The 26,309-nt window shown below is 40.1% G+C and overlaps 1 protein-coding gene across 3 annotated transcripts in view; it reads right to left on the bottom strand.

Moving 5' to 3' along the window:
* Positions 1-3,682: 3,682 nt before the first annotated feature.
* The window catches only part of LOC138761122 (coronin-1C-like), a 176,994-nt gene continuing 154,367 nt past the window's right edge, over positions 3,683-26,309 (bottom strand). For all 3 annotated transcript variants that reach the window (XM_069932760.1, XM_069932761.1, XM_069932762.1), the window contains exons 6-11: positions 19,969-20,085; positions 18,410-18,511; positions 15,155-15,300; positions 10,078-10,135; positions 5,795-6,025; positions 3,683-4,329 (exon numbers count right to left, since the gene is read on the bottom strand). In XM_069932760.1, the coding sequence (XP_069788861.1) occupies positions 4,210-4,329; positions 5,795-6,025; positions 10,078-10,135; positions 15,155-15,300; positions 18,410-18,511; positions 19,969-20,085 (774 nt within the window). In that variant the 3' untranslated portion in view covers positions 3,683-4,209. The remainder of the gene's footprint in view (positions 4,330-5,794; positions 6,026-10,077; positions 10,136-15,154; positions 15,301-18,409; positions 18,512-19,968; positions 20,086-26,309) is intronic.

The following is a 26,309-nucleotide window of genomic DNA, read 5'->3' as shown; positions in this document are numbered from 1 at the left end:
GGCTAGATTTGTATTTGCATTTTATCCCAAGGCTTAGTTTACATGTTCAAATGTCAAGTAAAATAATGAACAGTAAGGGTTGCATCACCAGCATGAACTCAACTTCTAATCTGACAGTGTGGGGAACTACTTTTATTCTCTGACTGTAATCAGCTTTAACAATTTTTCCATCAGTTCACAGACTCAACAACCCCAGCTTTCAGCCACAACTCAGCTGTACTGCATTATATCCAAGGCTTCGATCAAAATAGAGGCTTTGGCCTTCCAGTAACATTTGCATATTTCACTTGAGTTTGCTCTTCCAATTTTCACTCATTCTTTTCACTCTTCTGTTCAGGCTTTAAGTGTGCCCAAAAAGATTTAGCCTAGTGGTTCTCAACTGTTTTTGTTCCACTCACATGCCATCACATGCATAGATGCTCTGTGGTTAGTCTTGGATTACTTAAAGTGGTATGGGAGTGGAACGAAAATGGTTGAGAACCACTGGTTTACTCAATAAGGAACAGCAATCATGAATCTATACCCTAGCTGTGCCTGGCACTTGAGCACTTCTCAGTGAAAAAAATGAAACTTATTTGCTTCTGGAGGCTTAACACATGTTCAGTCACAAATAGATTCCACTCGTGATCTATACATTCAGCATTTCAAAAATCTCATCTGATTAATCCTTGTGGTTAATCAGAGATGCTGAGCAAAATACTGGTATTTGCCTCATGACACTTCTTCCCAATAGTCAAATGTTTCTCAATTAACTTCACTCAAGCAGTGACAGTGATATGATGTGAAGGTAATAACCCGAGTCTCAATCATGGATTTCAGGAGGACCAGGAATGATCACTCTCCACTACACAAACAACTCTGTAGTGGAGAGCACCAGGTTTCTTGGAGTTCCCTTAATTAGTGACCTATCGTGGACACTCTGCATTTCCTCACTGGTCAGGAAGGCACAACAGCAACTGCACTTCCTGAGAAGACAGAAGTGGGCAAGGAAATTGGCCACCATTATGTCAACCTCTTCCTTTTTTTTCCATATTTTCATTATATTTGTTTTGCAAGTCTTCATTCTCACTTTACCTCAAATTTCAGCACTCACTCAACCACAGGTTGACAACTTTATATTGACCCCCCAAGAATATTTCACACCGCCTGTCAATTACTTCAAATACTCACCAGCTTCCGCGACTTGCCCCATCAATATCCTTTACCAACCACATAAATCTGTCCCTTCGCCTCTGACTGACCTCTCATTGGAATATTTATGCTTCTCATTAACCTTATCATCTGTTATGGCCTTTGATACCTCTGATCCCTTCAGTGCTCCATGGTACCCGAGAGCATTGCCTGCAACCAAGTGGTAACGAGGCAGATAAAAAGCTTGGTCAGACGCAAGCTTTAAAGAATGCCGGAAGAGGTTGAGGGCTTTGGGGAAAGAATTCCAGAGTTTTGGACCTTGACAGCGAAAGACAACCAGTAATTCAGTTCTGAAACGTTGAAAATACCATAATTGTCAAGGTATGGATAGCTGGAGAGAAGGGAGATATTGACAGGATACAGGAATGATGATCATTGACAAGAACATCTCAAGTCATGGAGGGATTTTAAATTTAAAAATGAACTTCCTTTAAACGTAGGTCAAATGAGAATGAGTTAGAACTCAACTTTTTTTATGCCCCACACCCCTAAAAATTTTTAATATGTTCTCGCATCCCTTAAAGTAATAAATTATTTAAGAATAAAGGTGAAGGTGACCAAAACAAATTTGTATAATCAATTTTTAATAATATATAAACAAAAATGAAACATATGGAAAAGAAAAAATATTACAACAAATTAAAAGTTGCATAAACCCTACAAAAAAATTAAATTTTCATCCATGCATGAAATTTCTTTAAAAAAAATTAAAGAACTAATGTTTAAATGCTCATAAGCCAATTTAAATTTAATGACTCTTTTGTTCCTGTTTATCAGCACTTTGTTGATGGTAGGAATCCGCACGTCTGTCTGTGCACCCAAGCGATTTCTAGATTTTGTCTTGATTGACAAAAGGGCCCTAAATCCAGACTCGCAGAAGTATGTTGTCGCGAATGGGATGAGCACGGTTAGTGCTTTTTCACAAAGTCTTGGAAACATGTCCATTGCCGAACACCAATATCGTTCCAAAGTTTTGCTTTCAAATTGCATTTCAAGAACATGATTTGTGCGCAGTTCAACAAGATCTTCCTTCAGCTCTTCATCATCTGACATATTATCCAAATTGAGGGAGTAGGGATTTATATAAAAAAAAACTGAAATGTTATCGCGTACTCCTTGGAATGCTATCTCGCATCTCCAGGGGTGCAAGCACCCCTGGTTGGGAAACCCTGAGTTAGAACAAAGGAAATTACCTTTACAGTTTTTATTACCTCATTGAAGATAGAATGAGGGATGTTGAAGAGCACCACCGTAAAGTGGGCAGAAACACGAGGGTTTTTGTAGATGACCTGAGAAACAGAAGGCAAAAAAAAAGGAAATTTTTCAGATTTAGTAACAAAGTCCTGTGGTCTGAAATTTGTCTTGGGGTTAAATATACAAAGTTGCTTATTTAGGATTTTGATAGCCGTCAATAGAATGGGAGACTGTTATTGGATAACAGAATGTGGTTGGGACAGACCTCATCAGTCTGTTCGCTAATAATCAACCTTTTTTCAACAATCACCTACTGCACAGTTATAGGACCTTTGCTTGATAAACAAAAAAAAACAATCTGAAATGAGCTATTACTGCCTCCAGACCATTGCCTATTGGGATCACATTCAAAACCAATGTCTCTACATCTGATAGCTACAGGCCAAGTGCTGGGTAATGGGGTTAATATTGATAGGTTCTTAATGGCTGGCACAGATACAATAGGCCAACGGGCCCATTTCCATGCTGTGCAACTGATTGGTATCTTGAGCATCTTGTCCCTAAATGGAGACTTCCTCATTTTGATAACCCAAATCAAATTCTACAAGACATACCAGTCTAACATTTTGGTGCACATCTTCAAATACATCTTTGTTTAATCCCTTCACATCGTCTACTCCCATGATCATCTCAGGAGAATTATAATCTTAAACACTCAGTATCTTGCAGGTCACTGAATTCCTACTGAATGACTCAATTGAAACAAATTATCATGGCCCAATAGTACTTGAATAAATGGATTCATTCAGATTATTACAATTTAGTACAGCCCCCATTTACCACTGGTGTTTTAAAACCTCTGAATAGTGATAAGATTTCTAATAGCCCTTGTAAAGAAAAAAATAATAATTTGATTTCTAGTGGTGGTTAGAAGCCTTCGATTCTAGGAAGAATAATTTATTCTCAACGTTCTTGAATCGACTCCAGGGAAAAATGGTTATTGCCCAGGTTTTATTTGGCTCACAACTCCACTGACAGAGGCAACCGGTGGTCATTGTTGAGTTAGTTGACCTCAGTGGGCAAGAACACAAAGAAATAGCAATGATGTTACAAGAAGGAATATTAGCCACATTTCCTGTTTGTTAATGCTGGATAATGCGAGGCACAAGAACGATTTCAGATTCACACAATTTTTCCTCAGCCTTTGCTAACGATTTGATTTTATTGAGGAACATATCTGAAACAACTTCTTGCTCCTATGTTTTTAAAAAGTTGCAATAAAAAGCAAACACCAGAGTAATTTTATAATCAATGTTTTATCTTTGTAACTGGAAGTATATTGAATGACAGTTCACCATTTTTTTTGCTCTATAAGAGCTGAACCTATCAAGTGTTCCTCAATGGTGTTGTACACTTATACATGGAATGTAGTCACTTAAAAACAGATACCTGACAGACAAGAGACAGACAAGCCCATTTAACCTGGAATCACTCTAGTATTAGAGTAGAGCACAAATTTGATAATATGCATAGGACTCGAGTTAGGAATAAAAACAATTAATACTTTTTTGATGTGGAAAGTGTAGAGAAAAAAGATCCCTCTTGGCATTAAAAATCAGAAAAATTCTATTAAAAAAAGTGTATTGTTTCCAACTTGTAACAAAGTTAGTCCACAGAAAAAGGAAAAAAAAAGGGTGATTTGATATTGGAAAGCTGAAGTTGCGTTGACCAGTGGTAGGGTAATGAGGGTCAGAGTTTGGTTTTGAAGAATCTGATAATCCACACCAGACAATTATACCCCCATAATTAAGCATAATACAGACTTCAGATAGCTATCTTGGCCATCTGATCCTCAAGGTTGGCAATCCGCTCATCTTGGCTGGCAACAGTGGCCTTTAGAGTTTTAATTTCCTGCAGCAACTCCTCCAACTTGGATTCGGAATTCTGAAAAAGAGAACATAATTTATCACCTGTATTTCTGCACATTGTTGAAATCAACAGCACACAAGATAACCTAACAGAATATCTTGAGAAAAATGGTAGGAAAAACATGAAAGCAAATACATTAGTAATGAACTGTTAAACACATAATGACAGTAAAATTTATAATTAAAAGCATAGAAAATTGCAGCACAGTGCAGGCTCTTCAGCCCACGATGTTGTGCCGACCAATAGTAACCTACTCCACAAACTAAACTTCCTTATGCCCATAACCCACCATCTTTCTTGAAAGATGGTGCCAGATGGTACCAGCTTCCACCACCACCCCTGGCAATGCAATCCAAGCACCCACGACTTTGTGTTAAGAAAATAAAGTCTCCCTTAAACTTTCCTCTTAAACGCCTCCTCCTCACCTTGTACAGATATCAGTGCAGGAATTAAGTCCAAAATTACAACTCAAAATAAATCTTAGGGTATCAAAACTAACAAAGTTTTGGTAAATGCACTTACCAGCACTAACCACTAAAAACAAATCTTATACTTACCATTTTACATCAAAACCATCCATTTCCATTCAAAATGAGCCCAGGCTCATTGTTCCCAGTATGGATGCAGTTTCAGCTGGCAGTTTCCCCAACAATCCTCCTTAGTGAGGTCAGCCTGCCTCAACAACTTTAACACCAAGATACATTTTGGCAGATCCTGCCCATACAAAATGACTGCTAAATTTACCCATCTAACACTTACTGCATGAAAATTCATAAAATGTCAACTCTTTAGGGCAGCTGCACAGATTGTAAGGAGGTAGCAAATTTAAAAATGACTAAATAATGCAATAAATGGGACAAGGGCAGGAATCTACTTATTGTAAAGCTAGACATTTTGTATGGTACCCAGCACTTATAACTTTCTCATCAGTGGTTGGTAGTTAAGAGGGGATATAGATTCTTAGGAGATATCTGCAGTTTTAAGATAATTAACTGCACTTTGAAATTAAACAAGGCACTAAATGAGTATGAAAGTTCATTTATGGTTTTGAGTTCCAGTTTTGCTGACTAGGTTTGCTGCCCAAATCAGACAACATTCTCACTGAGACCCATCTTGTGTTTTATTAAAGTTTTCTTTTCCACAATTTTCCTGCTTTGTGCTCCGCCATTATGAACTGTTAAACACCTGCTCTTTCCTTTAAGACATTGCTTTGACATCTTGTTCTGTCGCCTTCAAAATCTGTACTTTTGCTTCTTTCCAATTGACAAATCTAGATGAAAAATCTGCTCATGAGTTGGGAGCCAAAGCAGATTTAAGAGCTGAAGGTACATTGTACTCAACATTTCTGTGATCCACAAAGAATGAATTAGGAAAGGAAACTATATTTCAGCTAATGAAAGAACTAGATTTCAGGAATCTGAAATTTGGGGTTTGGACAAAGTGGGAACAGAAAACAAAGAAGGGCTGGTAATGTACTCACTACATTGGGAAAAGTTCCCTTCATGGGGGCATTGCCACTTTCGCTTTTCTTTTGTGGCTTGTCTAAATAGGTTCTTTGAGCTTTAAACTCCCTGCTTTTGACAGGGACATAACCATCCTTCAGAGAGATGAGAATAGGGTCTTTGTTCTTCCCTTCAAACCACTCCTCTGCTTCCATTGCTGGTTCTGGTCCAATTGTATCTGGATACAAATCATCCTGATAAAGATCAGACTGGAAAAAAAATGAAGCACAAGTTACTTCACAAGAAAGCAAAGTAAAATAAAGCAAAAATGGTGGTTGAGTTATAATTAATGTCAAGAAAATAAAAACACAAAAATGCTGGAGGAACTCAGCAGGTCACGCATCACCCATAAGAGGTAAAGATGTACAACAAACATTTTGTGTTTTTCTACAATCACAATATGTTCAGACTTTTGTGTTTCAATTTTATAGTTAGTGTTACGTTTTTTTTAAAATCCCTGGACTCCAGCATAGCCAAGATTTATTGTCTATTATTGACCAAGGTGGAGAGTGTGAATTCACTTTGTAATGGATCTGTGTTGATATTAATCCTTTGTTTAATATTAAAACTATATTTTATCTAGCTATGTTTTAATAAGTTAGTTTTGGGTGGACAGGGCTCACTTACATTCCACAAATGAACACACACAGTTAGCTGGCTTCAGCCTCAACAAATGCATTTGCATTTTAAACACTGCTGACCACAGAAGCCAGTTTGAAAGGTGAAGAAATTTTTATGATGGTTCTTCAGATAAGTGGGTCAATGGAGTGTTGAATTGAGTATAAAGGAAGCCATTTTGTTGGTAAATTCCAGACAGCCTGTAATCAAGAAAGAACCATCAACCAAAGTTAATTATTAGATGCTTTTTGCACATCAGTGGCTTTGAAATAAGTAATATAAGGTAGTTTCAATGTTTGGAACACAGATTGCAGAAGCCTTCTCCAGAACTCTTAGGCAAGAGGAAGTTTGTGAAATCACTCATACGAAGGAAAATCTCTCTGAAGGTCAACCATTTGAAAGAATTGTGAGTTTAAAAGGGCCTGAATATATGATGTTTAAAAGCACTTTAGAATTATTTCTGAGCTGAAAATTTAAGACTTTCAAGCAAGACCAAAATGATGCAAAAAATTTAAAAGCAACTTTTCAGAGGTTGGGACCAAACACACATATTTATATTTGCACATGGTGGGGGTTTAAATTTAGAGTTTAAGTTAGAGATAAGAAATGTCATGTTATTATAGTTTAATAAAATTATTTTGAATTTACCATTATCTGCTGAATTTTTGCCATTGCTGTTCCTTTGTGCTAACAAAGTCTTTTTAGCCCCTAACAACTTGTGACAACTTGAATTCCTGCTATTCAAGGAGTGAATGTGAGATACAATAAGCCCCAAATTCTTGGTTTATTCTTAGAAGGTGAGGAATATCAACCACCTCAATGTTATGCATGTACATCCATGAAAAAATGGGAAGTAACACAAAGGAATCAAACAGCATAAGTGAATTTCACAGAGAATGCATATAGTGGAATATGAAGCAAAATATCTCCTGCAGGAACAAGAGAATCCATGAAAGGAATTGGACAGTCAACATGTCAGGTCAAAACCTTGCTTCAGGACTGACAAAGGAAGACAGACAGTATTAAAGGGTAGAGCAGCTAACATGTGGACAGAGGAGGAATGAAGAATGACCAACATAAGGAGTCAGGTGGGGTGCAGTTGGGAGACAGTGATAAGTAGAAGTAAAGGATGAAAAAGGAGAGGGGCAAATGGAACCACGAGGAGCCAGGGGCAGGAAAGGATGAAGATGGAAAAAGCTGCTAAAGGAAGGAGACTGTTAGAACCACGGGAGGGAAGGTTAGGTGCCAGATGGGGGGGACAATACAGTGAGAAAGGGAAAGGAACTGGGGAACAGAGTTGGGAGTTTCTTACCACTTTATCAGCCAACTTCTGTATGCTGGCTAAGTATTGTGAGATGGAGGCATGGATTGGCTCATTTGCTGATGAATTGCAAATGAACATTTTCAATTGCAATCATCGGTAAACATCCACACTTGCAGCATTAGAATGGAAGGCTCATCACTAATGAAGCAGCTGAAAGATAGTAAGGCTAAAACTTTATCCCTGGGAACTCCAGCAGTGAAGTTCTGGGGCTGGGATGATCGACTTCTAACACCACCATCATCTTCACTGTCATTGGTATAACACCAATCATGGGATTACCAGTTTTACCAGGGCCCCTTGATGTCAAAAGCAATTCCTCTAATTTCATGACCAGAATTTAATTCTTTCATCTATATTTGGACCTTGGCAGTGAAATCTGGAGCCCTGTAGTGCTTTTATACACACCAGTGAGCAAATGTTGCTTGATAGGACTGACAACAACAGCTTCCATCACTGACGATTAAGTGTAGAGTGATTGGGCAATAATTGAATTTCTCTTCACTTTTGGGAATAGGAGAAACTCAGGCATATTTTATACTTTGTTGAATAGATGTTAATGTTGCCAATGTACAGGAATAGATTTGCTAGAGGCACCACTCATATGGGAGGGTAAGAAAGTCTTGGTACTACAAAGGGGAAGTCTCAGTACTGCAGCTGGGATGCTCTCTGGTCTTGCTGCATACAATGAATGATCACAATTTTTTCTTAATACCATGTGGAGTGAATAGAATTGGCTGGAGACTGGAGATGGTGGGGATGTCAGGAGGAAGCCAAGATGAATCAGATATTTGGCACTTATGGTGGAATATCCTTGAAAATGTTTCAACCATATCATCAACACGACATGCTTATCCCAACCTTAGAGGAGGATCTTGGCAGCTCCTTCTTCCAATCACTGTTCAATTATCCACCATTTTCAACTCAATGTGGTAGGATTCCAGAGTATGGATCTGATCCATTGACCATTCGATTACCAAGTGTTGTCTATTGCATTTGATTTAGCTGCAAATAATTTTGTATTGAAACTTTAGAAGGATCAATCTCATCCATCATTTTTAAAATATATCTGGTGCTGCTCCCAGCATGTTCTTTTCATTCCTCATTGAGGCACAGTTGATTCCTTGAATTGAAAGCAATGGTAGTGTGAGGGATATATTGAGCCCAGAGATCCAGTAGAAGACATTTCTGCTCCTGTTGACCGTTCACCGTGTCACACGATGCCCAATTAAGCTGTCAGATCTGTTCGAATTGAGCACACAGCTCAAGGGAGGGACTTTGTTTCTGAAAGGATTGTGGGGTGGTCACTTTTTTCAAATCTAATGTCTTAAGATTTAGTAGGATCAGGAGTCATTGTTGAGGACTTTAAAGGCTGCTTCTTCCCACCCATCATACTGCCACTTCTGGTGAGTATATCCGACAGGTGGGACAAGGTGCATCCAGGAATTGTGATGGGGGGAGTCTGGAATATTGTCTGAAAAATTGATTTTGATCACACTCATGTAAGGCAGTTAGTTGCTTGACTAGACTGTGGGATAACCTTTTGCTCTTTAACCACCAGACCACAGATGCTTGTGAAGAATACTATGCAAGGTCAACTGGGCTGGGACTTTGTAGTCTCCAAGTTTGATGCCTCAGTCAATGATCATGGACTTCGACTGTTTCATTAACCATGCATTACCATTTTTGTTTGTCGATTAAAGGAAGGGATAGAATATTATCTGAATATTAATGTATTTATCACTCCAAGGTCCATTTGTTTAGAATACATCTTCAACTCTCATCCCGACTCTCAACACCTCAGCAGTTACAACGTTTGTGTTGCGGCAAAAGCAACAAACTGGCGCACAAAACTCTTGAGTAATAAAGCACCATCCAGCTGCAGGAGAGCAAGAATAATGTGACCACTGATTTAAATAAAAACAAAAAGTTCTGAAAGAATTTAGCAGGCCACGCAGCGCCGAGGTAAAGATATATAACCAATAATTTTGGGTCTCCCTTCTTCAAGTGGCCACTGATTCCTTCCTTCTCTGAATATTTCCAGGCCCCACCTGACTGCTTAAAGCAAAAGAACATCAGTACTGAGGAATTATTTCAGTTTACTATGATATTACAATCGCAATGTTAATTCAAGATTCTTCTCTTCACCATGACACTTCTATATTTAGACCTTTCCTCTGTTTATGCCTTTCAGTAGTTTCATCACTTTGCTACCACAGCATGACCTTCAATTTGCTTCGTCTCAGTGGAACCAATATTGAATTGCTAATGTGTATAGATACATCTACGCCCTGATACATGGATGCTGAAAATGTGACTCACCTTCCTTGGCACAGTCATAATGATTGGCTCACACTTCCTTTCATGAAGCTTAAAAAACCTGCAAGTAGAAAGTGAAGTACATTAGGTAGTGCAATTGCCAGTCCATATTGGTTTCTTCAAAGTGCACCATTCATACAAGAATCTTGGTGAAACACAGGCTTTCACTTCATGAAACTATGCATAATTTTTACTTTTTAAAAACCATCAAGATGAGGCCAAGAAATATTTTAGGCTAACACCTTGGGAGGGAAAAAAACAATTTCCGACGGTCTAACGATTCAAATCATAGATCAAAGATGGAGGAACAGATATCATTACAGGCAGTACAGATGCAAAATTGTTAGACTAAGATCATGAAAGTGCATAAATAACACGCTACATACTTTCCAAATAAATACGAGTATCTTTAAAGATTACAGCAAATTTACCAAATAATTTCTCATAAGAGTGCTGCAAGTTTGATACCTGAAGCCATCAAGTTGTCAGCGAAAAGAAATTGTAAATGTAACCTTGTTAAGTGTATGGTGATCCTGGACAGTAACCTTAACTGCTATATCAGCATTATTCATGACTAAAGCAGAGATGTATTTGCAACACTTTAGTCTTAGCCTTGAAAGCGTTGCCGATTACTTGATGCTCATCTCCTAACGATAACAATTTTCAAGATGTATTAACAGACTTCAATGCGTTCAACAAGCTGAGAATATCTCAGTATTTTATTGTGAACAAAGTAATTTTGAAGTATGGTCATAATGTTGGAATAGTAGCAGCCAATTTGGTCTGTAATGATCATAATATAGAGGATGTTGACAACACGAATATTTTTCCATTTCTCAAACTGATTACAGACTGGATAAGCAGGATGCTTCAAAGGCAACCTACATTTTCGAGTATGATTTGGGTATGATCATTCGCTGACAATTCCAGATCAAAAAGCAAAAGCAATGTTGAATTAATCAATGTGAAAACACAGCTAAACATAAATCTATTCCAAGTAGGCACTTTCCCTTGGAGCATTATACAACATCTGCCTGAACTAACTTAATAGCTGAGAGTGTTTTTAACCATCTGTAAATTAAATTGTGGTACTCCAGACAAACCCCTAGAAAACTGAAATGCATACGTAACTATTTCCTATTGTTATAGTGAAACTTCAAGCCACTATTGAGCTCAATTTGAATTTTTCTTTTTGGCCTAAAGAGAATGCATAAAATAGAGTTAACTCACCTCAAGTACAGCCAGTGTCAAGAGTGAGCTGAAGCTACGTTATTTTATAAGCCAATATATTGTGTAAACAAGCTGTGATAAACATTAAGGTGTATTTAATATTACACAACCTTTCACATCAGTTAGGAGGTGAATTACACCAAACAATTGCATAGAAACTCCAGGCCACGGCTGGGATTGGAGCTGGAATTGGATGAACTTCCAATTATTTGGGAAGCTGAGGGGGGTTGATAGACAGGAGTGGCAGGAATTCAATCATACCTAATGAGTCAGAAGAGGGAAAAGGAACAGACAGGCAATGCAGCCATTTCCCTCAGCAACAATATACCCATTTGGATATTGCTGAGGGGGATGATCCAACTGGGCTAGGCAGCAGTCAGACCATGGCATCGTGGTCAGTTCTGAGCCTCAGAAGGGAAGGGTGAAGGCAGGTAGAGCGTTAATTATAGGGGACACGATAGTCAGGGGAACAGAAAGGAAAATTCTGCAGCTATAAAAGAGACTCCAGAATAGCATGCTACCTCCTAGGTGCCCGGGTACAGGATGTTTCTGAGCAGAATATTCTTAAGGGGAAGGGTGAGCAATCAGGTCATTGTAGATATTGGTAGAACTGACATAGGCAGTGAAGCAGAGGTTCTGCAAAATAAGTTAAGGAAGTTAGAAAAAAGGCTGAAGAGCATGACATCCAAGGCAGTAATCTCTGGATTACTCTTGGTGCCATGAGTTAGGGAAGATCAGAACAAGAAGATAGTGCAAACAAATGTGTGGCTGAAGAAATGGTGCAGGGGACAAGGTTTCAACCTTTTCTGAGGAAAAAGTGACCTGTACAAGTGGGACGGGTTGTAGCTGAAGTTGAGGGGAACGAATATCCTGGCAGGAAGGTTTGCTAATGCTGTTGGTGGAGACTTAAACTTGATTTTGCTGAGGGGTGGGGGTGGGAACCAAAGTGAAGAGTAAGAGGTGGTTGGTGCACAAGTAGGGACAGCAGGTGTGGAGTTTGTGTGGAAGGACAGGTAAATAGGAAAAAAATTGCAGTCAATGGAATGAGTTGCAATGCAACAGGGGCACAGTCTAAAGTAACAAAGGCTGTGTATTTAAATGCATGCAGCAAAAGAAAAACTTGGATGACCTTGAAGTACAGCTAAAGATTGACAGGTATGATGCAGTGGGACTATCACAAAATTGTGGCTGAACGATGAATGCCATTGGGAGCTGAATCTCCAAAGATATGTAGTGTAGTGAAAGGACAGGCAGGTCAGCAGAGTGGGTACCCCTGTGGCCATTCCCCTCAGGAACAAGTACACCAGAGGGGAGATTGAGTTCAATTTGAGATTTGACAAGGAGAAACTTGTCAAATGTGTCTGTATTTCAGTGGAGAAAAGAGAATTACATTGACATGAGAGAGGAACTGGTCAAAGTAGAATGGAAGGGGCACTAGTAGGGAAAATGGCAGAGCAGCAATGGGTGGAGTTTCTGCAAAAAAAATAAATTGCAGGATAAATACAGACCAAAAAGAGGAAATATTCAAATGGAAAAATGTCATGACTGTGGCTGACAAGGGAAGTCAAAGCCAACAGAAAAGCAAGAGAGATCATAAAGGAAGCAAAAATTAGTTGAGAGGGTTAGAAGTTTTTTTTAAATGCAGAAGGTAGCTAAAGCACTCATAATGAGGGAAAAGATGAAGATGGAAGGAAGCCAGCAAATATTAAAGAGAATTCAAAAAGCTTGTTCAAGAGGTAAGAGTAGAAAGAGGACCACCAGAAAATGACGCTGGAGAAATAATGTGAAAATGAAATGAAGAGGAACTAAATGAGTTTTTTTTTTTAATATCAGTTTTCACTGTAGAAGACATTACCAGTGTGCCAGATGTCAAAGGGTATCAGAGAAGGGAAGTGAGTGCAGTTACTATTTCAAGGGAGTAGGTGCTCAGAAAGCTGAATGACCCAAGGGTAGATAAGTCTTCCAGAACACATGGATTGCACTCTTGGATTCTGAAAGAAATAATGGTACAGATTGTGGATGTATTGGTAATGATCTTTCAGGATGTAATGGATTCTAGAATGGTCCCAGAGGACTTCAAAATTGCAAATGTCACCCCTCTATTCAATGGAGGGAGGAAGCAGAAAGGAAATTAGCTGGTCGTCAGTGGTTGGGAATGTTGAAGTCAATTTTCAAGGATTAGGTTACAGAGTACTTGGAGGCATATGACAAGATAGGCCAAAGCCAGCATGTTTTCCTTATGGGGAAATCTTGCTTGATAAACCTACTGGAATTCTCTGAAAGAGTGACAAGCAGCCTTGATAAGGCAGATGCAGTGGAAGTTGTGTATTTGGATTTTCAGAAGGCTTATGACAAGGTGTCACACAGGAGGCTACTTGACAAGCTAAGAACCCATGGTATAACAGGTATCATAAGAGCATGGGTGTAGCATTGGTTGATTGGCAGGAAGCAGAGACTCTGAATGCAGGGATCATATTCTGGTTGGCTTCTAGTTGTTAGTGGTGCTCCACAGGGGTCTGTGTGGGAAAACATTTTATGTTGTATAGTAATATTTTGGATTTTATAATCTGCAAACTTTGTGGCTAAATGAGCAGACTTAGGTAGGTGGAAGAGCAGGTCGTGCTGAGGAAACAGGGAGGATGCAGAAGGACAAAGACAGATGAGAAGAATGGGCAGAGAAATGGCAATTGAAATATAATGTTTGAAAATGTAGTCATATACTTAGGGAGAAAAAAAAGGCAGACTTTTTTTAAAAAATGGTGAGAAAATTAAAAATACCCAGATGCCAAGGGACCTGGGAGTCCTCATGCAGGAGAGCCTGAAGGTAAACTTGCATGTTAAGTTGGTGGTGAAAAAGACAAATGCAATGCTGGCATTCATTTCGAGAGGAATAGAAGACGAGAGTAAGGATGTGATGTTGAGGCTTTGTAAGACACTGGTGAGACCTCACTTGGAGTATTGTGAGCAGTTTTGGGTTCCTCATTTAAGAAAGGATGTCCTATTATGGAGAAGGTTCAGAGAAGGTTCACAAGGATGATCCTGGGAATGAAAGGGTTATAAGGAACATTTGACACTCTTGGCTTGTACTCATTGGAAGGATCTTATTGAAACATTTTGAATGTTGAAGGGTATGAACAGAATAGATGAAGAAAGTTTGTTTCCCATAGTGGGAGTCTAGATCAGTGGTTTTCAAACTGTCCCCCTAAACTCACATTCCACCATAAGCAATCCCCAAACCATAAGTGATCTGTGATTAGTAAGGGATAGCTTAAGGTGGTACGTGAGTGGAAAGAAAAAGTTTGAAAACCACTGTTTTAATCATACCTAATTGCACAGTTTCATAACTCCAAAGGAAATGGGTCAATGACAATTTTTCTCAAGCAAGATATTTCAGTAACAATTTGGTCTACAGCAGTGGTTCTCAACCTTTTTCCCTTACACTCACATACCATCTTAAGCAATCCCTTACTAATCACAGAGCATTTATGGAATAAGAATTGCTTAAGGTGGAATCTGAGTTTAGGGGGGCAGTTTGAACAACAGGTCTAGATCAAGAGGGCACAACTTCAGGATTGAAGGGTGTCCGCTTAGAACAGAGATGCATAGGAATTTCTTCAGCCAGAAGGTAGTAAATCTGGAATTTGTTGCCACAGGTAGTTGTGGAGGCCAGGGTCATTGGATGTATTTAAGGCCCAGATTGATAAGTTCTTGATTAGCCAGGACATCCAAGGTTATGGGGAGGAGGCCTGGCAGTGGAGAATATGCATCAGCTCATGATTAAAAAGTGAAGCAGACTCAATGGAGTGAATCGCCTATTTCTGGTCCTTATTAGGACTACAGAAAAGCCTACCTGGCAATCTCACATTTGGTAACATCAATGCCCCTTTTTGGCATGAACCCCATCCCTCGCTGTGGCTCCTTGGTGGTGAATATGCTCAGAAAGTGGACATATGGCGCTTCGTCGGTGATCTCAAAGTAGTGAATGCTGCAGTCACCCTGTTTTAATCAAAAGTTAAGAGTGAAGTATCCTGTTGTATTTTTCAAAAGGAGAAATGACAAGTCACAAGACCACCATCACGGAATGCAAGCTATTCACTGGTTATTTCTATGTAATTCCCTTGATCGTAAAATGTTTTGCCATTCAGACAATATGAAAGGTGTTGTCGATATACCGTTTTTTAAGTATAATGTGACTTTAAATGAAGAGGCATTTAATTTTATATTAAATATGCCCAAAATAAATCCACTACAGAGAGTGTTCTTACTTTTACTATGTTACTAAATTGCATTTGTATTCAAATAGAAACTGATTTGTAAATAAATCATATGGCCTTTTATGAACATAGTTCTGTCTCCAATTCCCTAGTGTGACAAAAACATGTTATTATACAAATTTTTTTTTACATGTTACTGTATTTGCAAAGTGTTAACAAGATCATTTGGGTCAAAGTAATTAAAAACTACATTCTCGGAGCACTCAGCAGTCGAGGCAACACCTATAGAAAAGAAACAATTAAAATTTAGCTCAAAGATGCATCATTCAAAACAATTTTACAGTGCAAAGAGAACAGGTGAAGAATGGATAGGAAAATAATATTTCTGACATTGTGGGGTAATGAAGGTATGAACCTCACTTAAATTCCCACGGTTTCTTTCAAATCTCATGTGCTGTTTTCCCCACTGTATTAGCCATAGTTGAGCCACTTGATCAGAAAACTTTACCAAAACAAGCTACATTGGGGAAAAAAACGTTTGTAAAGAAAAATCCTCCACAGAAGCATTATGAATAATAACACTGAAAATGGAAGTTTATAAAGAATGAGGAAGACAGTCTGGAATTTGCCCAGAACTAATTGTGGTACTGTTTCCTCAACCCAAGCACTCAATTTCAGACTACATGCACAATGACCACAAACTTCATAAAATAATCCCACAGTCATGACCAATTGAAACATGCACTTGAACATCGATGCAATTACCCTGCTTTCTATACATGACACTGATTTTAGTTGCCAATCTGCTGATTAACATGGACTTGGTATAACTAAATACATAGAACATTACAGCACAGTACAGGCAACTCAGCTCTGCCTACCTAATAACCCTCTATTTTTCTTTCATCCATATGCCTGTCTAAAAGTCTTGTAAATGCCCCTAATGTTTCAGCCTCCACCACCAGCCCCAGCAAGGCATTCCAGGTACCCACAACTATGTTAAAAAAAAATCACCCCTGATGTCTCCTCTAAACTTTCCTCCCTTCACTTTGTTGAGATGCCCCCTGGCTGTCCATCTTATTTATGCCTCAGAATCTTGTAGACCTCTGATATATCTTCTCTCATTCTTCTGTGCTCCAAAGAGAAAAGTCACAGCTCTGCTAACCTTATTTCCCAATCCAGGCAATATCCTGGTATATCTCTTCTACACCCTTTCCACAGCTTCCACATCCTTCTAATAATGAGGTGACTTGAACTGAACACAATGCTCTAAGTGTAGTCTCACCAGAGATTTGTAGAACTGCAACATGACCTCTTGACTCAAACTCAATCCCCTATAGGTCTTCTTAACTGTCCTATAAAACTGCAGACCTTGATAGATGTATGGATTTGGACCCAAAGGTTCCTCTGTTCCTCCAGGCTGTTAAGTATCCGACCATTAACCCTGTTCTTAGGGGAGGGGGCCGCGCGACGGAGGCTGGGGCAACGAGACTCCCAACCAAATTGAACGAGGTAAATAAACTAAATCTCATGCTAAAAATGAAGGATGGGTCATTTGTGCCAGTGGCCTTAAATGCCATCAAATATGGTAATCAATGGATTTAAGCTCAGATAAATGTTTGTGCATAAGCTAATCAATTTAGGACTGAGTTGCAGAAGCTGAAGGATTAGGCAAAGGGTAAAAGGCAAGCATGTGATTTGTAACTTTAAACTTAATCTCACCAATATCAAACTCCTTCTTGACACACTTTTGTTTAAAGCTGGTAATGATTATGGACCAAATCACTGTCTATTTTTAAATGAGATTGACTGAAATCTTGTTCAAGTATCACATTTCCAAGTTAACCCAGGCATGCAATGCATACTGATAAACCACAAATGTGTAGACAAAGGAGTCAAAGCAATTACTTGAACAATTCCTACCCCCTGCCATTGACAGTGACAATACTCATCAAGACAAAGTTGCTCAGCAGCTACACTAACTGGATCTCCATTGTGCTCCTAAACAAAGGGGTATTAACCCTTTGGATTCCAGTATAATATATACTCTGGTCAAGATCCATAGGTAAACTGCAGAACAAACACCAGTATGATCCAACTGATGGTTGGGTATAAAACAAGTCCTGGAAAATGGGAACATGGAGTATAATCACTTTTTGGTAGACTCTGAAGACAGGGATGCAGAGAGTGTATGTGCTTGTTGGTAGTCCCTGAAAGCAGGGGCATGAAGTCCAACGGGTGAAACGAACGCTATGAGACCAGTCAGTGGGAAAACTTGTGATCATGACAAGAATCCATTCTATACAGTTTATACAAAACTCAAATGAACCTCTCCCTCCTCCAAATTCCTGAAGAGAGAAGAGAGAAGTGGAAAACTTGCGTTCTTTCATCCAGTCAAGTCCAAGGCAAGATGTGATGCACAAGGAACAAAGGCTAACGGTTTGTTATAAGGCTTTTGAGAAGAACCCTCTCATATAGTTCACCATTTTACATTTGAGGGGGAAAAAAAACTGCTGGAGGAACTCAACAGATCTGTGGAGGTAAAGGGCCATTTGTATGTCACATTGTTTACCAAACAATAGTACTGCCAAGGTCTGTGACTCAACTAACTCCAGCACAAGAATAAGACGACCATCTTGAAAAACAAAGCAAGATCCTTGATATTTAAACAGAGTTAGGGTTAATTTGATTCATTTGCATTATTCAAGTGAACTGTCACATCTTCAAACCCAGTATCAAAAATCATAGATAACATTTCAGCAGCACTTGATCACATGGCCTTTTCTGAATAGTTCAACTGCTTTATTTTAGCAGCTAGCTAGATCCTGGATACCATATTTCGACCTTCATTTTGCTTCAATTATTGGAATAATGAGGTCATAATCGCTTACCTTTCCACACAAGTAAATAAGATTTGTATCTGCATCATAGAAAGGTAGAAACACACCATTGCTGGTGTCCATTTCAAGTTGGGCAATTCTTTCACAGCTTTTCTGGAAGAAAATTCAGAATCAGTAAAACCAGTGTAAACAAGTAAAAAAATTAATATCATTTCCTCCTCCCACCCCAAGCATCAAGTAATAAAGCAGCTGCAACTTTAGTCACCATCATTACCAAAGCAGCTAAAGATGTGGTCCAAAGCATGAATTTAAAGTTATATTGATGATTTTATACAAAAGCAACATCATATTCTTCAGTACAATTAGAAACACTTCCACTAATTTTAAAAAAATCTTCAGTAATTGAAAGAAGACAACTTAAGAGAACTTTTATTGGCATTATGGGGACTTCAGAGTCCTGCAGCTGCACACAGAGTTCCTTATGGTTGGAAGGGTGGTTAGAATGGCTAAGAGAGGCTATCTTCATACAGCACAATAACAGGCCCCTCTGGCCGATGAGCCTTTGCTGTTCAAATACCCCAATTAACCTACAACCCCTGTACATTTTTGAACAGGGTGGGGGAGAAAAACAGAGTGTTGGAGGATACCCAGGCAGTCATAGGGAGAATGTACAAACTCCTTACAGACAGCACTGGATTTGAATCCGGGTCACTGCTGTTGTAGCAGTGTTGCGCTAACCGCTATGCTAACCAGACATAGCAGTCATCCCTGTAATCTCTCAGAATGACAGTCTTGTCGGTACCAGAGCTTGGATCAGGTCTGCTGACATTACATCTTGGTTTTATCAAGACGGTGTTTCCAGCATTTTATTTTACCCAGGAGAGCTCTGTTGGAGTCAATTCCCTTCCTTTTACACGCTTGACCAAAACAGTCTTTCTTCTCTAGGTTCTGGCATGGCAGATGATGAGTAGCAAAGAATGCTCTTACAACTTCATTTTTTTTAAAAAAAAGTCCTGAACCCCATGACCACTATGAAGCATTCTGGAAGGAATTGAGAACTTTAAGACTGTTCCACAGCATCACAGAAGCAGAAAAAGTACATTACTTTCCAAACAACTCCAACTCAACCACTTGCCTCAACTGTGGAGAACATCCAGGCCCCACATTGGCCATATCAGCTACCTCTGATCTGGAGGGGAAACAAGTTCCAAAGATGTATGGGGTTAATAGATTAATTGATCTTATCGGCATATTGGGCAGTGCAGGATTGTAGGATGGAAGGGCCTGCTAAGAATTTATGAAGTCATCCTTAACCCATGAGGGATTGCCAAAAGTGAAGGCAGAAAGCCTGCAGTTCCAAACCCCAATTATTAAAGGTCCCAACAGTATATTCCTGCAGGCACCAGAATATATCATTCAAGTGTCACATTACAAATATTTCACAGGCTCCATTGTTATTAAAGAGCCTCGAAATGAAGGAAATATTTGATAATCAACACAACATGACAACTTACAAGTTACTATGCATCCATATATCATTTTACTCCAAAAACACAGGAGAATTTTATTTTCCTTCACTTATATTCCAAAAGTCAAATACCAACACTCACCACATTCCACAGTGCAAGCTGCCGCTCACTCATACGACTGAATCCAGTGGTGAAGACGTTACCACTTGTCAAGAACACTGCTCTCATGGGTCGTGATCCTTCATGAGCTTTCATCTCCTGCAGTTATTCAGGGAAGAAAGAATTTACAAAAGAATCTCACATTTCAATTAAAATAAAAGCAAAGAATTCCTTACTAGCGTTTACATGTTTTATATCCATGTTCTATTCCTTCAATTGCAAAGATACAAAAACTTTGAATCGAGACAAGATTCAGTACAAAATAATACTTTTGCAGCTATGCCAGGTTTTCCTATTACCACCAGCATGCCAAGTGCACCTTTTGGATGGTTGACATACAAAATGGATTCAAGGCAATTGGGGATCCAAAACTGGCTTTGAGATAGGAGACAGAAGATGATTGATCAACTGCAAGGGTTATTTTAGCAAATGCAAACCTAAGAACTGGGGTCAGTGTCAGGTTCTTTGCTTTTGTTATGTACATTACCAACTGGACGCAAATAAAGGAAGCAGGATTACCAAGCCGTCAGATCATGCTTGAATGTTGATAGGTGTGTAGTCCTCAGCTACATTAATATTGAGGAGTTGAGAAATTCGCAGAGCAGTGAAAGATGGAATTTAATCCTGAAAAATGTCAGGTGATGCATTTTGATTGCCTCATAAGGCTAGAATAAGCACAATGCATTATAGGACTTTGGAAGTACTGAGGAAAAGGAGGACATTAGTCTCCAGGTTCTCTCATGACATTTATGTATTTAGTTGAGTACTTCAAGTCCTATGTCACAGAAGGCTGCCAGTGAAGGACCCTTTACTTTCTAAGGATTTGGAAAGGGATGTGGTCTGGATCATTATTTATAGTAAATGTGAGTGGACAGTTCTCCCGAGATCAAGATAGGACCAGAAAATATTGGAAATAGTCCACAAGCATAGATAGGTATTTGGGTGAGCGAAAAAGCTCATTTTACTGCTGTCTGACTATGAATTCAGCATATTCCTAATCCCCAAAATAGTGAATTACTACTGTTATCCATGGATGCTGCCTGAGCCACTGACACCCTCCTGATTCTTACTGTTTTCCCACCATCTTACATACTCCTTTCAGCTTCAGTTTAGCAATATAAAACCACCTGCCATGGACCAAATTGGATTAAAACAAATAATTTTCAAAACCTTGACCTCAAAGCTATGGATCTTCTTCAATTATTCATTCTTCTGGATGTCAAAAAACCTAATCACTGCTTTTTAAAAAATGTATTGTAGCAGCCCTCACGTGGAGACATGGACTGGGCCACAAAATGGCCGACGACCGCAGCCACTGCGCAGACCCGGGGGTGACACTGGCTGTTGTCCCAGGTGACCTACGTAAGGCAGGAAGATGGGGAACATTGGCGAGAATGCCAGCCAATCTGAGACCAGTGCTCCGATGAAGTAGGATCCTGATGTCAATGGCAGGGGCCCATATAAGCATAACGAAATCAGTCGTTTACCAAGGCTTTGGTGTGCGCGTCGTTCTTCCCCATGCTCGCCTAGTGCATACGCTACATTGGTGACCCTGACAGGTTCAAATGGCAGTTGGACCCAAAGATGACGGATCAAGCGACCATCCATGCCGTCTCTCTTAGGCTTCTGTCATTCTGGGTGTCGCAGCCTCACACGTGGTTCAGGCAGGACGAGGCTCAGTTCCAGCTTCACCACATCACTGCCAACCACACCTGCTATTACTATGTCGTGAGCAGCCTCGATCAGGACACAGTGGCAAGGGTCAAAGATTTCCAGCAGCCTCCGGAGCAAGGCAAGTACGCAGCCCTCAAAGAGCTACTAACCTGCACTTCTGGGCTTTCCCGGTGCAAGCACACCATCCGATTGCTCCATATGGATGGATTAAAGGACAGGGCCCTGTCCACCCTAATGAGTGAGATGCGCTCTCTCTAACCGAGGGCCACAAGCCTTGCTTGCTCTTTGAGCAGCTCTTTCTGGAGCAGGTGCTCAAGGATGTACGACTCTTGCTCACAGATGAGGACTTCAGTAACCCTCGGAGGGTCACAGCCTCAGCAGACATGCTCTGGACAGCGAAGAAGGACTCTAGCACCATCAAAGACCACATCAGCAAGCCCCACGAACAACTCACGGCAAGACCAAGGACAGAGAAGCAAGTGAACACACTGGGACAGCTATGCTACTACCACCAGCGATGGGGTGAAGAGGCCTGTCAATGCGGCCCACCCTGTGGGTTTTCGGGAAATGCCCTAGCTAACTGTTGTTGATGGATGCAGAAGTTGGCCCACATGATAGCCTCCTCCACATTTGGGACTCACTGTCAGGCAGGCATTTCCTGGTTGACAATGGTGCCAAGATAAGTGTCCTACCCACTGCAGGCCTCAACACCAGCAACAGTAAGCAGGGCCCAACACTGAGGGCAGCCAACAGCTCCTACATTTGAACTTTTGGGACCCACACAATTCTCCCTTCATTTCGGCCACAACCACTTTACATGGACCTTCACCCTTGCGTCAGTGGCGCAACCGCTCCTGGGGGCCGACTTCCTTCGGGCCTACTGCTTGCATTTTGACCTCAAAGTGCAACACCTGGTGCACGCCAAAACCTTTCCGACTATGCCTCTGGGGAAAGCTAAGCTACCCGCCCCTGGGCTCTTTAACATTCTCAATGAATTCGCCTGCATCCTGGCAGTGGCATCCTCGATAGTGGCGCCATAGTTCTCCGTGGCTGAGACAAAGCCAGGATAAGGCACTACATATTGACCGACGGCCCCCCACTCCACACCATGGCAGGCCAACTCCCTCCCAAGCTCAGCCTGGCGAAGGAAAAGTTTCAGAAAATGGAGGAGCTAGGGATTGTGCGGTGCTCCAACAGTCCCTGGGCCTTTCCCCTCCACATGGTGCCAAAATCAGCAGGGGGTTAGAGGCCATGTGGTGACTACCACTGCCTCCACAAGGCCATCACGCCCAACAGATATTCCGTGCTGCAACCTGCACGGGGCACAGGTGTTCTCCAAGGTGGACCTCATCAAGGGGTGCCACCAAATCCCAGTCCACCCCCAGGAATCCCCAAGATTGCAATCATGAGCCCCCTTCGGCTGGTTTCAATTGCCCTTTGGTCTAAAGAACATGGTACAAATTTTTCAGTGGCTGATGGATGCAGTGGGCCTGGAACTCCGATTTATGTTCATCTATTTGAACAATATCCTCATCGCCAGCCATAGTCGTAAGGACCACGCTGCCCACCTGAGACCACTGTACACCTGCTTTAGTGAATGCGAGCTGACTATCAACCCTGCCAAATGCCATTTCAGTCAGGACACCATTTAAATCCGGCAGCACAGGATTAACAGTCACAAGGCTACACTCCTCTCCAAGAAGGTTGAAGCTGTCCAGCATTTCACTAACCCGCGCACGGTAAAAGGGCAACAGGAATTCGCCAGTATGATAAACTTTTACCACAGGTTCATACCGGCAGCGGCACACATCATGCGCCCTCTCTTCACGCTGATGACGGGGAAGGCAAAACACAACTGCTTGGGACGAGCCTTCCAGGGCATTCACAGAATGCCAAAGACGCACTGACCAACACCACCCTCCTGGTCCACCCCAGAGGAACCTTCCATCTAACTGTTGATGCCTCCAGCACAGCAGTAGGGGGCGTGCTAGAACAACTCGTCAAGGGCCAGTGGCAATTCCTGGCCTTTTTCAGCAGGCACCTCCACCTCCCAGAGCTCAAATATAGCACTTTCGACCGAGAGCTATTAGCACTGTATCTGGCGGTAAGAGATTTCTGGTATTTTTTGGAAAGCCGGCAATTCAGGGTGTTCACTGATCACAAGCTGCTGATTTTCACTTTCCATAAGGTATTGGACCTGTAGTCAGTCCAACAACAGAGATAATTTTTACGAGTCCAAATTTACCACAGACATTCAACATATCGCGGGAAGAGGGTGCCACGTGAGGACGTGATGTTAGACTGATAATCCCTGCTCTCCTCGAAAAAGGTGACAAAAATGGTTATAAAAGTTAAAGAAAATATATGAAAGAATTGTCTGAAGACAGAGAAGACATCAACAATGCCACCAAAGAAGGGATAAAGGACTTACTGTTGTAGAAGAAACTGAGCAAGAAAAGAGAGGTTGACCTTAAGAAAAAATCCTGCAGCTGTTCGTAAGGTAGTATCCAAAGGAGAGAGGCCAGAAGCCAGGGAGATCTTGGACAATGCCGTACAAGGTATCCCCCGACATCGGGTGAAGAAGTGATTCTGCACATGTGCGAGGAGTAGAGCACAAAAAAGGAGGAAATTAAAAAAAAGATTCCAGACACTCACAGCTCCAGTGATCAAGAAAAAAGTAGAAAAATGTGCAGAAGCTTCTTTATCTTCTGGTGAATTAAAGCAAATGTTAGATTTTTTTGACAATCCATGGAAGTGTTAACTGATGAAGTTAGGAAGAATGGTGATAAGTTGGAAAGATTAATACAACAGATGGACACTAGATTTGAAATAGTGGATGGAAAAATTAAAGGGAATGAATTCGAGATTCAAAATCTTAAAGATCAAATGAAGAAAGTACAAGCAGAAGCAGCTGTAAACAATGACCAATTAATGCAAAAGACAGATGTTTTGGAAAAATTTAGTAGATGGAATAATATCAAGATTGTTGGACTTAAAGAAGGGGACGAGGGTCAAGACTTGAAAAAATTTCTGGCTGCATTTCAAGGTGATTTGGAGATAGAACGAGCCCATAGGGCATTGAGACCGAAATCTGACCAAAGATCCCGTCCAATCTTTGTCAGATTCCTTCGATATAAACTAAGAGAGAAGATATTGGAGCTGGCTGCGAAACAAGCTAAAGAGAGACCATCACCTTTGATTCATTACTGAAATAAGATTAAAAAAATAATCCAGATATAAGTTTTGATTTGTTGAAAAAGAGAAAGGAGTTTAATCCGGTTAAAGATGTATTATGGAAAAAAGGATATGCTTTTGTTTTGAGATATCCAGCTGCTTTGAAATTATTCGTCCCGGGAGGGAGGAATAGATCTTTTACTGAGCCGAATGAAGCAAAGGTATATGCCGATTCATTGCCTGTAAAAGATCAGCAGATGGTTGTATACATTTGAATTCTTTATATAACTGAGAGGTTTTGTTGTAACTGAAAATATATAGAGTTTCAAGAGAGTTTAAAAGGGGAGGAAGGTTTAACCTATAATGTGCGTGATCTAATATACTGGATAAGATTAATGGATTAAAAGGTCATTGATAAGCTTATAGTAAGGGATGGTATAATGTTTTGAGCGAGTTAGTGGGGAATGTGATGCTGACCACTATGCTATCATCGGGACTAATATGACCAGTTTTGCAACCCGAACAGATCAGGGTGATAGAGACGCTTTAACATCAAGCGCCTCTAGGGTTTTTATCTTTCTTTTTTTCTTCCTTTTTTTTTGGTTCTTAGCCTGGATTGTTTATAGATGCAAGATATTATACGGGGATGGTTGGGTTAGATGGGGAGATGGAGGGGGACGCTGGAGGGATATAGGTTTTAATTTTGATGTCTAATGGCAGGGAAATTTATTATTATTAATATTATTGGAATACAGATTCTGATGAAAAGAAAAAGGTTATTGAATTATATGAAAAAAACTAAGTGGATGTAGCTTTTATACAAGAAACTCTTAATAAAATAGAACATGAAACTAAAGAGAGATTTGGTAGGAGGGGTATTCTCTTCATTTAATTCAAAAGCAAGAGGAGCAGCAATATTAATAATTAAAAGTTTACCAATTGAAATATTGGATGTAATGACTGATAAAGTGGGGAGGTATGTGATGATAAAATGCAGAATATATTCTGAATATTGGACCAAATGTAGATGATGGAAAATGTATACAAGATGTTTTTATGCAGTTAGCTAATGCAAAAGGGGAAATAATTATGGGAGGAGACTTTAATTTTACCTTTGATTCCAAGTTGGATAGATCAGGAGGAATTATGGTTAAAAATAAAATGACAAAGGATGTGAAAAATTTTAAGAATGTAATGAAACTTGCTGATAGAGGAAGATGCATCCTGATATTAGAGATTATTCATTTTATTCTTATTGGTATAAGACATATTCCCATATAGATATGTTTTTAAATCGCCTCTCAACTCCACAGAAGAGTCCATCAAGCGAGGATATCATCTGACCATTCACCTTTAGTTATGTCCGTTTTACTGGAGGAGGAACAAAATATAGGTTTATAGATGGAGGTTTAATACGGCATTACTGAAAAGGAAAGATTTTTGTGACTTTATCAGGCAACAGATAAAACTTTTTT

Source organism: Narcine bancroftii, chromosome 4 (assembly GCF_036971445.1).
Source record: "Narcine bancroftii isolate sNarBan1 chromosome 4, sNarBan1.hap1, whole genome shotgun sequence".
In the NCBI taxonomy this organism is placed as follows: domain Eukaryota; kingdom Metazoa; phylum Chordata; class Chondrichthyes; order Torpediniformes; family Narcinidae; genus Narcine; species Narcine bancroftii.
This window is presented reverse-complemented; position numbering and strand designations above follow the sequence as displayed.